At 46.9% G+C, this 17257-nt stretch overlaps 1 protein-coding gene across 13 annotated transcripts in view; it reads left to right on the forward strand.

Annotated features, from left to right (window-relative positions):
- Positions 1-17257, forward strand: part of BLTP1 (bridge-like lipid transfer protein family member 1) — a 341411-nt gene that overhangs the window by 297962 nt on the left and 26192 nt on the right. For all 13 annotated transcript variants that reach the window (XM_088452258.1, XM_088452264.1, XM_088452266.1 and 10 more), the window contains 2 exons: positions 6440-6697; positions 9372-9525. In XM_088452258.1, the coding sequence (XP_088308384.1) occupies positions 6440-6697; positions 9372-9525 (412 nt within the window). The remainder of the gene's footprint in view (positions 1-6439; positions 6698-9371; positions 9526-17257) is intronic.

The raw sequence follows: 17257 nt of genomic DNA on the forward strand, positions 1-17257 counted from the left end.
CCACTCCACAGCCCCAGCGCCGGTGGCCGCAGCACTGACGACTGGGTCAGTGACTTTAGCCGCAGACACCTGCTCACATCGGAGCTGCAGCCGGTGCTCACAGAGGAGACAGCAGGTAAGTAACGCCGGAGTAGGAGACCTCCGGCGGTGCTGGTAGTGGGGGCTCCCGGGGTCTCGTGCTTCCCTCTAGACCACCGGGGATGCTTGGAACAGGGGCTGCTTACAGTAGGTGCGGCCATATCCCAGCTGTTAGCCTCTTCTCCAACCCTGGGGCGCGCTCTCCCTTTTTGGCAGTAAGCCCCAACCTCCCTTCTCCCCTTCCAAGACACTGAGCGGCCATTTTAGCTCATTGCCTGCCTCAGCGTTGGAGAGAGAAGCAGGGTTCTAGACTCCTCTGTTGGCCTGCTCCCAACAGCTGCGCTACATTCCTTGCTCCTTTCTGCTTCATTGGCTGGTGTTGAGCTATTACCCACTTTCTGGATTGAGTGGTCTGTGTGTGTGTGTATGTGTGTATAGAAGTGTACTATTCCTTATATCTGTACCGCTGTGGCTGGTCACTGAGGGAACATCTCTTGCAGTTTTGTATATACATTATACTATTATATATATACGAACACTGCTAAAGACACTCGTTTGCTTACACCTTACTGACTAGTTTGGTGTGTAGCGATTTCTGCGACTTACAGCATGTCCAGAAATAAGACTACTAAGGAGGTTGGCGCTGCAGCAATGCGCACTTGTAAAAAGTGTCTTAGGACCGTATTCAAATGACCGCGATAAATGCCGATTTCACTATAAATTATCGCACCTATGATAATCGGATAGACTGAAACAGACGATAAGTTTTCACCATCTCAGAGTAGGTGGAAAAAAATGCAAAATCCCTATTTTTGGCTAAAAAATAACCCTTTGGACAGCCCCCCCTAATAATAAATTACCCCAAAAGTTGTTTGTAATTTGGCCCAAAATGACCTGTAAAATTTGGGATGCGACAGGTGTTTTTAAACATTGCACATGGCTGCAGCAGGTGATTTTTAACTGTTTTTAAAAGTGCGCTTTTACGACAACAAAATACCATTTTAATGTACCCCCAATTTACATGGAGCAGTAATTTCCTGGAAAAAAAATAGCTTTCTATAATTTTTCTAAATTTTTTCATATATGCAAATTACAGCCAACCGACACAATTTAAGTACCCTAAATACTTTTTATTACGGCCAATAATAAACTTCTAAATTGATTTCCTATGTACGTCAGCCATTTTTTGGGGTACAGACTAATTTTCCTGAATGTCCTGACATTTTTGCCTGTTTTCGCATGATAAATGATTGCACCTACCCGTTTTTGCCTGTGCTTTGGCGAAAAACGGGAGTGCACATGCCAGAATCGCCCGATATTATCACAGATAATTGAATCCGGCCCTTAGTGTAATTTCTCCGCAGTATCCGGAGCATGATGGCCTGTGTGTCAGTTGCTTTGGGGCCATACAACAGGTGACTTCGTCTATGGATTGAAGTCAAGAACCGGCTTGGGCGTCACGGCTAACACAATTTGTAGGCCGTATGTCAGTTCTAGTGCCACCTGTGCCTCAGCTACCCATGGCGGAACCACCTTGGATGCAGACTTTTGCCCAGTCTTTCCAGAGTTTGGCTCAAGTGTCCACATCCTTTCAGCAAATGCTTGATAGGGATAGGGCGCCTATGCGTAGGCCTACTCCACGCGAAAGTTCCACTCCGTTATCTGGCAGGGGTTCAGATTCAGAGCTATCCTCAGATGGTGAGGCTAGTGCCTCCACTGCTTCAGATGTGGAGTCGTCTACTGTTCCCAGAGAAGGCTATGGGCCTGATTCAGACCCGGATGCTAAGCCGTGATCGCACGCTATGGCCGATAGTCGCCCGTCTGCACATGCGTATGCGTCAATATGTGCATGCGCGAGTCACTCACTGCGCTCAGGAATTGTGCGCTCGTAGTACAGACTGGACGCTACTTTAAGTGACAGTGCCACTTGTGGGTGGTAACAGGGGAAGGTGCTTGTGAATGGGGGAGTGGTGCTGCATGTCTGGGCGTCAAAACTGAGTTTTTTGGGTGTGCATAATTAGCATGGAAGCGTCATTGTACACGTCACTTGGTTGTATTTCATCCTGCAGTGATCGCAGGGCTTGCAGTGGGGTAGGGTCTACCTCAAGCGCTGCGTGCAGCTCCGATGGTTCTGGTTAATCATACACTTCCTGGAGATGACGTGTGCTAAGAAAGAAGAGTGGGCGTCTTTATACCAGCGTGCACTCATTCTGCCGTCGCTCTCTTAAGACATAGAGGGCGTCCTTACACCTCACAGTGCGATCGCGGAATTTGCATACTTGGCCCCTTTTGGATGCGAGCGATCGCTGGTCTGAATCGCCCCCTATGTCCCCAGTAGACGTAAAGGCTCTTATCATAGCAGTAAAATGTATTCTCCTAGTGGAAGGCTCAGAGCAACCTCCTAGATCCAGGGCACCTGTTTTTAAAAGACAGCTAGAAGACGACCTAGCAGAGGCGTGGACTCACCCTAGTAGACGCTTTCAAGTTTAGAAGCATATTGCTACCTTTTACCCTCTCCCCGCTGCAGATAAGGCTAAGTTGGAGTCTCCTCCCCCAGTGGATGCCCACATTCCTTGTCTTTATCAGGTCATCTCTCCTAACATGGCATCTCTTAAAGATCCGACAGGTAGGAAACTGGAAAATTTCTTAAAAATCATTTATGTAAATGCAGGGGCTCTAGCTTGTCCAGCCCTGGCATCGGCTTGGGTGGCTAAAGCTGTGGGCCGCTGGGCAGACACTTTGGAGGAAGGACTTACCCCAGGTGCACGCAGAGGTGACTTGGTTACTATAGTTGCACACGTTAGAGAGGCAGCTTCTTATCTCTCCGAACCAGCTATAGATTCAGGAATTTTAACTTTCAAGATTTCTGCTTCTGCAGTTGCCGCAAGAAGAGCACTCTGGCTGCGCACCTGGAAGGCGAACACGGAATCCAAGAAGGCCCTGGAAACCCTTCCCTATTCAGGTGATGTTCTGTTTGGACCAGAATTGGACAAGATAGTGGCTTTGTTGGCAGCATCTAAGTCTGCTTTCTTACCATCTGTCGCCACTCTGAGACCTAGGACTTCGACATCTTGTTTCTTTCATCCACAAGGCAAAACCAGAGGTCAGCCATTTCCCAGAAGCTAGGGTTCTGCTTCTAAAAGCTCCAAGCCCAGAGGTAAGCAACCCTGGTCCACTAAACATCCAGCGGACAAGCCAGCCACATGATGGAGCGGGCCTCCTCCCGGGGGACCTTGGTGTGGGAGGTCGGCTTCTTCGCTTTTCAGCAGTGTGGATGCAGATCATAATTGATGCTTGGGTAAGAGATTTGGTGTCTCAAGGCTATGCTTTTACCTTTTGACAGCGTCCACCTCCCAGATTCTTTCCCACCGACCTTCCTACACTGCCAGAAAAGGCAGAAGCTCTCGAGGTGTTAGTTCGCTCTCTCATGACCTCAGGGGTCGTTTTTCCTGTTCCCCCGTCTTAGAGAGGGCTAGGCTTTTATGCCAATCTATTTTTGGTTCAGAAGCCAGACGGCTCCTTTCGACCCATTCTCAATTTGAAACACCTAAACAAATTTCTTCAGATTCCCAAATTCCACATGGAGTCTTTTTGGTCCATAATTCTAGCATTGGAATCGGGGGACTTTATGGCATCGTTGGATATACAGGATGCCTACTTGCATATACAAGCCAATTACCAGCATTTTCTCAGGTTTGCTATCCAATCCAGCCACTACCAATTTCAAGTGTTACCCTTTGGTCTGTCCACGGCCCCTCGTGTATTCACGAAGGTCATGGAAGCACATCCGCGTCCGTACCTGGACAAATTGTTTCTCTTAGCACAATCTCCAGCTATTCTCAGGGATCACTTCCATCTGATGGTAGAGCTTTTTCACACGGGTGTATAATCAATTGGAAGAAATTTCCATCCCAGGATATGCTCCACCTGGGAGCCTTGTTGCATTACAAGCCAGAATTTGCACCTTTCTCAGTCAGCGTCGAGTGTCCATACTCTTGTGCATGCAAATTCTGGAGTCATTGGTTTCAACATTCGACATGGTGGAGTACGGTCAGTTTCACTCTCTGCCTCTCCAGGGAATCATTCTGAAGTGTTGGAAAGACAAGGTGATCAAGTCACATCCAAACCTCAAGGCTCAGATTCTAATTCTACCCCAGCGGCTACACCTCTCCCTGCTATGGTGGCTCCAGTGCTCACATTTGGACAAGGGGCGCCCCTTTTGGATCCAGGATTGTGTCCTACTCACCACCGATGCAAGCCTTCAGGGGTGGGGGGGCAGTAACTTGTCAGCTAACCTTTCAGGGTCGTTGGATGCATCAGCAGAGTCAGCTTTCCATCAACATCCTGGAACTTCTGGCCTTGTACAGAGCTCTGTGTCAGGCACAGCACCTCCTTCGGGGACGTCCGATAAAGATAGTCGGACAATGCAACCGCTGTGGCCTACATAAATCGGCAGAATTCTTTGCTGGGCGGAACATCATCTTCCAATACTGTCCACCGTCTTCATCCCTGTCGTTCAAAATTGGAAAGCGGACTTCCTAAGTCGTCAAGACATCCATGCAGACGAGAGGGAACTGCACCCGGATGTTTTCCATCTGTTAGTCTGTCGCTGGGGTCTGCCAAATATTGACCTGATGGTGTCTCGCTACAACCATCAGCTCCCGAGATATTGCTCCCGCACCAGGGTTCCAGAAGCTCTCCTGGTTGACGCACTAGCCATTCCTTGGTCCTTCCCTCTTATTTATGTCTACCCTCTGATATCGATAAATCCACGGGTCCTTTGCAAGTTCAGGCTGGAGAGGGGCACTCTTCCTGATGTCTCCAATTGGCCTCGGCGCGTGTGATATGCAGATGTCTTGGGTCTCTCCATAGACGCCCCTCTGCTCCTTCCAATATGGCCGGATCTTTTGTCTCAGGGCCCTTTATTCCATCCGGATCTGGCCCGTCTCACTTTGACCAGGTGACTCTTGAGACATTCATCCTAAGAGCAGAAGGATTCTCCTGGAGGGTCGTTCGGACCATGCATCAGGCTAGAAAGCCTCCTTCAGCACGTATGTATCATCGGGTTTGGTGTACCTATTTTTCTTGGTGTATGACTAGGGGTCTTAACCCCAAGTCTTTCCGCCTTTCCTTTCTGCAAACAGGTCTGGATTTGGGCCTCTGGCTCTCGTACTTGAAGGTCCAGATTTCGCCTTGTCTGTCCTCTTTCAAAGGCAGATCGCTCTGCAACCGGAAGTGCTAACCTTTTTCCAGGGGGTTCTCCATATTCAGCCTCCATTTGTGTCTCCTGTGGCTCCCATTCTTTAGTTCTCCGAACTCTCTAGTCGGCTCCATTTGAACCGTTACAGACAGTGGATTTGCATTGGCTCACGTTGAAAACTGTGTTTCTACTGGCCATCACATCAGCCTGGAGGGTGTTGGATTTGAGTGCCCTATCGTGCCGCTCCCCTTTTCTTGTTTTCTATTCAGATAGGGCTGTACTGCGGACTAGCCTGGGCTACCTTCCCAAGGTGGTATCCCGCTTCCACATTAATCAAGAGATAGTAGTACCTCATTCTTGACTACGGATTCTCAGCCGGAGACTTTCTTAGATGTGTTGAGGACTTTCTGGCTTTACGTTAAGAGGACTAAGGAAATTCGCAAGTCGGACTCGGTTTGTCCTTTATGATGTTCATAAGAGACGCTGGCCGGCTACTAAGCAGACCTTGGCCCGCTGGCTTCGCTTTACCATTCGCCAAGCTTACTTTTTGGCAAATTTTCCTACCCCTGCCATGGTGATGGCCCATTCCACCCGGTCAGTGGGGACTTCTTGGGCAGCACGCTGTGGGGCTTCTGCTGAACAGCTCTGTAAGGCTGCCGCATGGTCGTCTGCTCATACCTTTATCAGGTTTTAAGCATTTGATACTTTTGCGTCCTCGGGCGTTCTGTGCTCACTGCAGCCCAGGAGTGTCCCCGCACATAGGGGACAGCTTTGGTACGTCCCATTGTCATCCCTGTGCCCCCTAGTGGAGGAAGAAGAAAAGGAGCCTTACCTGTTAATTATTTTTCTTCGACTCCATAGGGGGCACAGGGCGCCCTCCCTGACGCACCTGTAAGGTAAGACATAAATCTCCTTATTGCCATGTTCACTGATGTGCATGATTAAATATTCTCTGCAAAGCACTGCGTAATTGGCACTAAATAAATAAAGGTTTATAAATACAATTAAATCATGCATTAATCTTACATGACACACTTTTGTATAATTTGTTTTGTAATGCTTACACATATATTTGAAATGTAGGGAGTTTTTGCACCATTTTAAATACTTTTTTTGCAGCACTTTTAGTACCAGATAAAATGTTTGTCTATTTTCCCATAGCCTCTGGACCTGGAACTCCTGATTCTGTAGAAGGAGTGAACCAGCATCTTTCTCCTGAATCTTCTCGAAAGGCATATTGCAGGACATGGGATCAGCCCAGTCAATCAACCTCATTCAGTCATATGGCACAGTCACCCAATGTTTTCAATGAACACACTCCAAGCAGCAGCATGTCCCCTGTGGCAGCCGCACACTCCTTAAAATCTCCTGCTGTGACCAGATCTAGAAGCGTCTCTGACTCCTCGGTGCCCCGCAGAGGTGTGTACTTTTGCAAGACTTTAAAGCTTAGAGAAAATTACAGTTTTAATTTACTTTATATAATTATCTGTACAGCAGCTACATGTCTTCTCACTTCAAAGTATTTTTACCTTTAATAATTTTACTTTAGTTAATGGGCCCATACACTTGCGATTGATTGCCCCAATAACCCATTCTGCCGGGGTCAGGGAATCTGGTATTTTCAACATGTTGAACAATCTCTATTCCCCGATCCCGACCCGAAAATGGTTGGAATCGGTGAGTCAAAGTTTTTTTTTTTTTTTACTAGTTGAAATTCCCCGATCTGCCAACGGATCGCCGGTCATCGATGGTTGCTGATCTGCGGATCTGGTCGGATTTCCAGAACAGGGAATCACAACTGTCTTTGTATGGCCCGCATTAGTCATGTAGACTAAAACATTTTAACATTTTCAAACACACTACTAAAGCAATAGCATCATGGTATAAATATATTTTAAACCATATTCAAATTTTAATCAAAAACAACAAGTATATTTGGATATTTTTTGGTTCTATTTTGAAAAGTACCTGCATTTCTGTATGGTTATTTCAGTGTTTTGAATTTTGTGGACTTCATTTTTCTATTCCATTCTGCCTTGAAAGTAAATTGTAAATACACTTTTAAATACAGACAGGCAACAAATATTGGTAATAAATTATTATTGCCTTTACAATTGCAACTATATACAATTTTTTTTTATATTGAAGTTAATGGCAAAATACACTATTAAAAGAAAGGTCTTCGTAAGTAAATAACGAAATATAAACACACAGCCTATAGTAATTAAAGATACATGCAACAAATCTCTCCATTAAGTATGTTTTCACTTAAAACTACTTGGTGGGATTCCTACCATTTGCTCAGCAAGCACATATATTCGGAGCCTCTGTCGATCACTTTCGGCACAGCTTGTCTCTCTCTGTAGCTGGAGTGAACTGACACAGATGCGCCAAAGCTTTCTATTCGAGACACTGCATCAGGTCCATCCTGCTATGGACAGAGGCCACCAGTTCCGAAGGTAATTAACAGAGTTCCCAGCTATATGAGAGTGTTGGCTCCCTGCTAAATAGAGCGAATGGTGGAGGTTGAGGAGAAGAAATTCAAAATAGTATTCTCAGATCTTAGGGGATCGAATACTATACCAGGCTTGCTGTAATGTTTGTTAATCATTTAATGGCTACCCAATGCCTTTTTATGGTGGTCAGCTAAGTCTTGCTTTTATGGTGTATAACAATGGTGGCCATCTGAATCATTGCCAGTCTGGACTCAAGATAGATAGTAATTTGTATCCGTGTCCCCCTCCTACAGGAGAGGGCTTTACATGGCTTAAGAAAACACAGATCAGTTTTAATTACTACAAAAAAAAAAAACATTTTGCAGTTCAAGTTGTGCAAATATATTTAGTTTTGTGCATGCAGGGTAAATACTGTCTGCTTTGCTTGTAGACCACAGCTTCATGTTTACTCTGCAATTTTGAGTTCAGCTAGGACACACTCCTCCAAACTATGAATCTCTCTGCACATTTAAAAATTTCGCCACCTGCAGTGCAACATGGTAATGCCATGGTGCAAATGTGATCTTCTTTTGCCTTTTCTTTGATCTGAGGGATCACCTAGTGCAGGGGTCTTCAACATGTAGCCCTCCAGCTGCTGTGAAACTACATATCCCAGCATGATCTGCCACAGTTCTACCATACCCTAATAGCAATTCTGCAGCAGGGCATGCTAAGATGTGTAGTTCCATAAAAACTGGAGGGATGCATGTTGAATACCACTGACCTAGGGGGGGGGGAGAGGCTGAGAGATATAGAGACACCCAGAGGAGTGATTTCTTACCTTCCTTCCATCCACCATTTACTCCCTTCATGAGTTCTATCTCTCATTTGGGGATAATTCCATCTACCGGTGTGGTGCACAAGTAAAGCTGGGTACATACTAGAACAACACGTTGTTCTTGCAACGGGACGGTATGATGTAACAATATCGTGCCCTCATACATCCTGAAAAATCTACTGTATGATGTCCCAATATATTGTTACAGTATTGTTAGCGAATCACATCATATGTCTCATCATCCCATCTGATGTGCGACCACACATTTCATCAAACGATGAATTGGGTTGAATTGGACTTGCACACACTATACGATGATTGTTGAGATCTATCGCGGAACGCAAGATTCACCGACATACTGTGGATCCAGCTTTAGTGTCTATATCTTGAAGGTATTGAGGGTTCCAGTGTAGTGCACAAATTTAGTGCCTGAAGTGAATAATTTGTTCTCCAGCTTTTTTTGTTCCTAGCCCACACATGACTGCAGAATAATAATGTTCAGTGTTGCCTATTCCATAGAGAACCAATCTGACTTCTTATATGGTAGTACTCCAAACCATAGAGTTCTAATCTTCAAATAACATGTGTTGTGCTGGCACCACAGTAGGTTTTTGTACCTGAATCAGGGGAAAAAAGCATATTTATGCATTTAATAGTGTTTGTTTGTTTCTATCCGAACAAAGCAATCACTGTGATCATTCTGTATGTTGAATATTTAATTATTTTGTATAATTAGGCTTATATATAATATATTTATAATCAGTGTTTTATTTAACTATTTCTAAGGTTTTTTTTTTCTGTACCTCCTTCTCTCATTCAGATTCAGTCACAAAGTCTTTAACACCCTCATTCAGTAAAGCCAGTAAACCATCAAGCCAGCAGGGGTCACCTTGGGAAACACTGGTTGTGTTTGCAATAAATCTAAAACAGCTGAATGTGCAAATGAATATGAGCAATGTTATGGGAAATACCACGTAAGTCTTTTATTTATTACCAGTTATTTATATAGTGCACACATATTCCATACCGCTTTACAGAGGATATTTGGCCATTCACATCAGTACCTGCCCCCAGGGGCGTAACTAGACCTAGGGGGCCCCATAGCAAAACTTTCATGGGCCCCCCTAGGTCCCCGCCCCTAAGCACCCCCCTCCCCAAGCAGAACCGGACCCAGGACGACTTTCTGGAGCCCCCACCTTGTCACTGAGCAGTATATATATATATATTTACAAGTTTGGCTTACCAAGTTACCGCATGTCTGGAGTGTGTAGTCTCTGGGGAGTAGTTTTAGTTGTCCCTGCACTGTTAATCATTCTTTGTGGTGCAGTCAGCTGCAGGGAGAAGGGTGGATTCTGGCTGCAGTAGAAGGTTGATTTTGGGCTGCAGGGGGAAGGAGGCATTTGGGTTGCATTGCAGTGAGAAGGAGTGATTGGGGTTTAGCTGCATGGTGATGGAGGGATTCGAGTTGCACTGTAGGCAGTGCAAGGAGCAGGAGCGATTAGGCCTACTACACGGTGAAGAAGGGATTTGGGTTGCACTATTCTTCATTGCAGGGAGGAGTGATTGGTTCTGCGCTGCAGGGAGAAGGAAGATTTGAGGCTGCGCTGCACTACACGGTGAAGGAAGGATTCGGGCTGCGCTGTTCTCTGCAGGGAGAAGGAAAACTTTGGGGCTGCATTGCAGGAAGAAGGAGGAAGTTGGGCTGCGCTGCTCTGCCAGGAGAAGGAAAAATTTGAGGCTGTAGGGGGGCAGGGAGTTGGGCTGCAGTGCAGCATCCTTGAAAGAAAGCAAGTCTTGTGAGACCCATACTGTTTAGCTCTGCGGTGCTGAACTGTCAAACGGACCAGAGGCAGGGAAACACTGCCTGCCTATCTAGTGATCGGTTGGTTGGTTTGTTTGTGGGGGCACTCATATTATAAGGTGGCTGCCCCTGTTTTGCCACTCCACTCGAATGTCCCTTGAGCTGCCCATGCCCCCCCGCACCCTACTCACTACCCTCTTCTCTACTTACCTGCTCTATGGTTGCGGTGTGCAGGGCAGGCACACCATCACTCCCGGTCAGCTTCCTCTCTCATTGACTGATGCTGGGAGGAGCCTCCTCCCAGTATAAGTGAATGAAGGGAAGCCGAAGGCAGAGACGCTCAAGAGGATGTGACCACAGAGGGGGGGCCCGCTACCAACGAGCAGGTAAAGCGAGAAGAGGGGAGGAGCACACACTGAGGCCTGGCACTGTAGGTGCAAGGGGAGGTCCGGGCCCCGTGTAGGTCCGGGCCCCATAGCAGCTGCACCCCCTGCACCTACGGTAGTTACGCCACTGCCTGCCCCAGTGGAGCTTACAATCTGTATTCCCTACCACATGTACACATACACACAAAAAAACTTTTTTTCAGTAGTCTGGGAGGAAATGGGGTTGTAGAGACTGACAGGCTGAAATCCAGACAAGCAGAGGTAAGTACTCTAACCCGCCATTAGGGGACCCTAACCCCCCTAGTGCCTAACCCTAACCTTCCCCCGTTAGTACCTAAACCTAACCTCGCCTATGGAAAGATTCTCTTTGTGTGCAGTTTTGACAGTTAGTAATCTGTATGTGCTACATTTTCAAAGATGTCTTCCCATAATGAGCATGTCACTGAAATGAAGGTACAATATAACACTGGCAATGTTATTACTGCTATAAACCAGTGGGATCCATAATCTAGGACACTGAACATGTACAAATCAAATTAGCCACACTGAATATCTGAAAGAAAAGGCAGAACTTTTCAATTGCTACAGTACATTAATTTCAGTTAAACACATTAATTGACTATTTATAAAAACACAAATTACCTTTGATATATATAATAAGTTGATACATTTTCACTACACTAGTGGGCATCTGTTGCTTCACTGCAAGAAACCCAAATTGTGCCGTGCAATCCATGCACTGTATGTAGGGTGCGTTTCTCAGTAATTTCATTCATCTGTATTTCTATATATACTGTACAGGTAAGGTGCGAACACACTTCTTTTTTTTTTGTAATAAAGTTTATTGAGTTTTACTGGGTGAATTACAATAAGATAGGAAAGGTAACCTATACCTCGTAAGGTGGAAGGTAAGACTGAGAAAATGTATCTCAAATAACTAACAACAATAAAATAAACAACGCTTCGTCCAAAATCATTTACAGAAATTATGTCGTTCATAGATTTTACATTGAATAGCCACTTTCTTTTTAAATCATTCAAAATTGTTATAGTGAGATATCAGAATGAAAAGAGGATATCTATTGCAATTAACTGAGCAATAATCCAATAAGAAGTAACAGATTATTTATAATAAGTGAATGTAATAAAGGACGAGACAAGACAGGGGAAGGGATGAACACCAAGGGAAAAGACATACATTTGGGGAAGAGAGAATAAAGGAATGCTAGTGAAAAGTAATTATCTAACTCGTCTTTTAGAGTAGAATCAAACTTGACACATATATATATATATATATAGATGTCCATGTACATGCATATATATTTCTGAATACACTTACAAATACCTAGTCAAACAGGTCTATACATAGATAGATATCAATATTCGGTATCGAGTAGCCAAGTGGTAATCTAGGAGGACCTAGGGGAAAAGTGAAATTTTGTTTATTCATGTCGTAGAGGAAATACGCCTAAGAAGGTACCAGTCAGTATTTTCAAAGAGCTTCATGACATGAGCTTGAGAAGTTATTTCTAAAGTGTTAATAAAAGGCTCCCATTTTTTATAAAATTTGTCTACTCCTTTATTGATGTCAGGAACAGTTGAGCGGCGATCATAATATAATTTCTACTTCAGGGTCCATAGGGGGTCCACAGGGTTGACCTTGGGGTATAGGTTGGGAACCAAATCCGGGCACCACGCAGTTAAAGCTTTTAGCTCCCAGGATGCACTTGGGTCCACTCTCCCTATAACCCCACCCCCCAGCCAGAGGCACCTCAGTTTAAGTTGGTGCCCGGCCGGAGTTGGGTCACCGTTACTGCAGGGGGGCTGCTTAGCAGCCCCTAAGCTTAAAAGAGTTTTATTTTATTATTTTTTACTACTCTTCAGAGCGGCAGCATCAGACTGTCCAATGGACGTCTGAGCTGCCGCTCCTACACCCCGCCGGCGCTGCGACGCCAGTACAGATCTGGGGATCGCAGCGGGACCCCAGAGTCTGTACTAGCCGGGCTCTGGAGGAATCCCTGGGCTGCTGCCGGATCGACGGGGACAGGTAAGTCGCGTGGTCACCGCTTGCGGTGATCCACGTGTGAATATGCAGCCTTATGCCTCCGGTCTCTGGGGACAGACCGGAGGCGCTAGCGGTGGCGGCGGGCTCCCCCTCCATGGAGGCATACCCCGCGTGTCCACAGCCCACCAGGGATTATAGCGGCAGCGGGAGCCGGCATCCCGGGGGGTTAATTGCTAGCCAGGGGAGGAAGCCTTCCCTGTCTAGCGGCTCCTCCCCTCAGCTCAGCGCGCCTTTCAATAATACAGTCTGGCGTCGCTGAGCTGCTTCCTCCGCGGGCCACGCTTCTTCTGAGGTCTCCAGTGGCCATTTTCTCTCTGTGGTGCTGCAGAACTCTTAGGATGACAGTGAGCCCAGTCCCCCTGCGTACCTGGCCATTTGGGTGAGTGTACACAGCGCTATAGCCTTCCCAGACACTGAATCTGGGCAGTTGAATGTAGCGACATTGTGCAGTATATTATATGTCATGCTTATGTATGTATATATATTTTTCTGCATTGTATGTGACTTTTGCTAGTGCTGACTGTCTGCTTTTTCTCTCACCTGTCAGTGTATATCTATCCCTTTTCTTTATCTGCCCTAATACAGGTGTACCTGGGGTGGTTCTGAGACCTCACATATATATATTTGTTAATATCTGTGAGGTTTGTCACATACTGTTGCGTGCTGCACGTTGCCATATTTTAGATGGAACTGTGAGTTGCATACGCTGATAATGGGTCCCTGCAGCTAATCTTAGCGTCAGTCAGGACCGGTATGGCGCTGCTTAATATTTCCGTCAAGATAGTCAGATATATCTGACCAGGAGATTGCACACGATACTGCACCCATTATTGCGATCCTGCAAGTCATAGCCTGCAGGAATTAGTGCGGAGGATTTTAACTCAGAAAGGTTTATGTATGCGGCACCATCTGGCGCCGGGCCCCTTGCACGACCCCCTTAAAGGGCGGTTTATTTCTCAGGATCCTCTCCTTTGATGATCGCCGGGCGGGCCCCATTGTCGTCACTCGCTTGGAGTTACTTCACCATACTGCCCTTTTGAACTCGGGGTATCTCGCAATTTCTTGCAATTTACCCCTGTGCAACAGACTGTCGCTCCCCGCCGGGGTTTTTCACAGTACATGAATTACCTCCGATACCACATCGGTCTGTCATTCCCCTTGCAGGGATTACCACAACGGCCACCCTGGTGGATGTTGTTTTATAGAAATACTAATTGGCGTGATATACGTCCTGTGGTTACTGACCAGTGGCTCTGCCGTGAACTGGATGGTATATTCGGCTCTTTCCCTCTCACATGGGGGGAGCCGATTTCAAGTATTATTATCCCTGCTTTGGGGCTGGTAGCCAGTTTCATTCTGGATATAGAGAATGTCGATCCTGCACCTGTATCATACATCTCCCGTTTTCTGCCCAGAGGGTGGATCTCATAGCGGGAGTCTGGCTGTCGCCAGATACGAGGAGTCACAAAGGCCTCCTGTTTCTCATTCCCTGAGGGTCCTCACAAGTAATGGAAATCCCCTTCTGGGATGGATTTGTATGTTAATCATCGGGTTACAGGCATTAATACGCCTCCCATCCCGGCCTGGACGGATTTTACGGATCTGTAGGTGGTAACTTTGCCTGAATTCAATGTACTCGTTTTCAGGGCCTGTTGCCCGTCCTACCATGGCCATCGCATGGTGATGCTTTTGTGACGTTTTTCCCCTCCAACACGTCCTGAGGTTCAAATATCTTTTGCCGCTCACATAAAATATGCAGTGGTCATATGTGGGATTACCTCATGGGATGCCGGTCTTCTAACTTTCAGGGTTTCGGCGGCATCTGTATCCGCCGCAGTACCCTATGGCTGCGTTATGGGAAAGCAGAGGTGCACACTCCTTCCATGGGGAAGATCTTGTTTGGTCCTGACCTTGACAAGATCGTTGCATCATTGGCAGTATCACTAATGGGGAGATACCGTCTTTAGCTACTCCCACTACATTCGGACTAACTCTGTTAAGTCTTTTTGTCCTCAGGGTCAGCCTAAAGGCCTGTTTTTTCCTAGGCTGTCGGCCTCCATGGGGGCCACCATATCCAGTACCGAGCAGTCCTGGACTTCCGGACGACCCTGTTTCTACACCTGAGGATATACCCTCAGCCTGACGGGACAGGTCTACATCTGGGGAATTTCCAGAGTGAGGTACTGATTCTCAACGGCCTCTCATTGCTCAGGCAGCCTCCTCACAGGCATTGTTACACGGGCCCTTCTTCAGACCTGATCAGGGCCTTACAATCCCAGAAAGCTATACAGTCTTTGTGGTAAGCAGAGCTATTTCGGCCAACCTCACTATCTCAGTGAGGGACTGGTTGTTCTACTTTCTTTCTGGGGCGGTGACCGACTGGTCCTCATTTGCCTATACTCTGTCTCAAATCCCTGAATCAGATTCCAACGGTGCCTGGACTCAGGTGGAATCGTCCATGCTCCATCATCCGACGTTTGGAACCTGGGGATTTTAGGGTATATCTGAGTATTCAGGATACGTACCTACGGGTACGTACAGAGCCATCTCATCAGCATGGGTTCAGGTTTGCTGTGCCACAGCAACACTTGTAAGTTTCGGGCTCTGCCTTTTGGGACTGTCCTCAACTCCACCGGGGTTTACCAGCCTTATGGATTTTCTGACAGTTCACCTGTTCAGGGTATCCGAATGCTCCTTTCTCTGGACGGTCTCCTGCTTTTAGCAGGATCACCAAGGTACTTTACCGCCAGGTCAGGATAACCGTGGCTTCTTCTCGGCACAGATAATTAGTCAACGGAGAAAAAGTCCTCCCTACATCCCTCACAGGGTTTTCTTCATCTGGGAGCACTGCTGGATTCTCAGACTCTGAGAATTTTTCTGGCGTAAGACAAGATCTCCACTCTTCAACTTGGAGTGTGCGGATATCTACGCATTCGACATATGTCATTACTCTTTGTGATGCGCGGTCTACCAGAGTGTCTACCTTTTGGTAGGGTGGAATGTGCTCAGTTCCATTCCAGACCTTGCCATAATTGACTCCCCTCCAGATGGATCGAGTTTTTCCCATCGGATCGCTGTTCGAACGATGATACTTTCTCCGGAGGCGAGTTGGTCTCTGTCCGGGTGGCTATGGCCATCTCGTCCAGGGTGTTCTTTGCTACAGACAGTGTCTGGTCCGCATTCGTTTCGGGGCAGTTGGACGTCTGTCGTTTCTGTCCTGCCACTTAACTTGTTGATACTTTAGGCTGTCTTGGACCTTCACTCTGGCCTAACCCATATGTCACGGTAAACCTGAATAGGTTCAGTCCGACAGTGTCACAACAGTGACTCCCATCTAGGCAACACTGGTAGTTGGGTGGCAATGTCAGGTATGTCATCCATTCTGACATAGTTCAAGGGTCTTCTCCTGGCCAACTCTGCAGTGTTTATTCCCGGAGCTCTCCATTGGGAAGCGGGCTTCCTCAGCTGTTGCGACGTGCATCCCGGGGACTAGTCTCTTCTCCAAGAGAGGTTTCAACTCCTGGTGAGCAGAGGGTGCCTCCCTGAGGGGATTGATCCTCATGGCCTTCTGACTTGATCACACATTACCGGTGTTACAGTCCAGCTCCAGGAGTACTGAAGCTACCTTCAGTGACTCTTTGTCAGTGAAGTGGTCCTTCCACTTTGTGTACCTGTGTCCTCCGGTCTCCCTTCTTCCTCGAGGTCTTCGGAAGTTTAATTCGAGACGGAGGGGTTTTCCTTCTGGGGGCTCCAGTTCGTCCCAGACATCACTGGTACTGAGATTTTCGGAGTCTCCTCATCGATACTCCGTTCCTACTGCTTCACTATCTGGACCTGTTGTCTCAGGGTCCTTGTTTTTCCCTGGACCTGGATCGTTTGTCTTTGACTGCGCCCCTACTGTGGTCCTAGGGCTTCCCTGGCTCTGTCTTCATTGAGATGTTTAGAGCAGATAGGCCAGACTTTGCTGGGATCTGCCACGGACTGTGGCATACATAATTCTTATGGTATCGTACCTGTCGATACGATCCTCCGGTGTCCAGGATTTTCAGATATTCTGGCATTCCTTCCGGCTGGCTTGGGTTTCACCCTTGGCCTGGCCTTCCTGACAGTGCGGATCTCTACACTGTCGGTATGGTTAAGATATGGAATTGCTCCGCTCTGGTATCCAGTTCATCCTTTGGAGTGTTTTCTGGATTATGCCTCCACTTGTCCTCCCTAGGGACTCCTGGGGAGTTAGTAGTGGTTCTTTGTTCCGTCCGGGGACAGTCAATGGAACTGCTGGTTGTGATAGCCATTACATGGTCTATTGTTTAAGCTCTCTCTCTCTCAGGGTGTTTAAATCAACCAGGAGAGTGTCTGAATTGGGAGCGTTCTCATGTGGCTCCCTCTTCTGGAGGGCATCAGGTCAGGGTGTGAGTTGCTCTCGCCCTGTATTTCTTCTTAGAGTGGTTTTT

Source organism: Taudactylus pleione, unplaced genomic scaffold (genome assembly GCF_031769625.1).
Source record: "Taudactylus pleione unplaced genomic scaffold, aTauple2 ptg000036l, whole genome shotgun sequence".
Classification (NCBI taxonomy): Eukaryota; Metazoa; Chordata; class Amphibia; order Anura; family Myobatrachidae; genus Taudactylus; species Taudactylus pleione.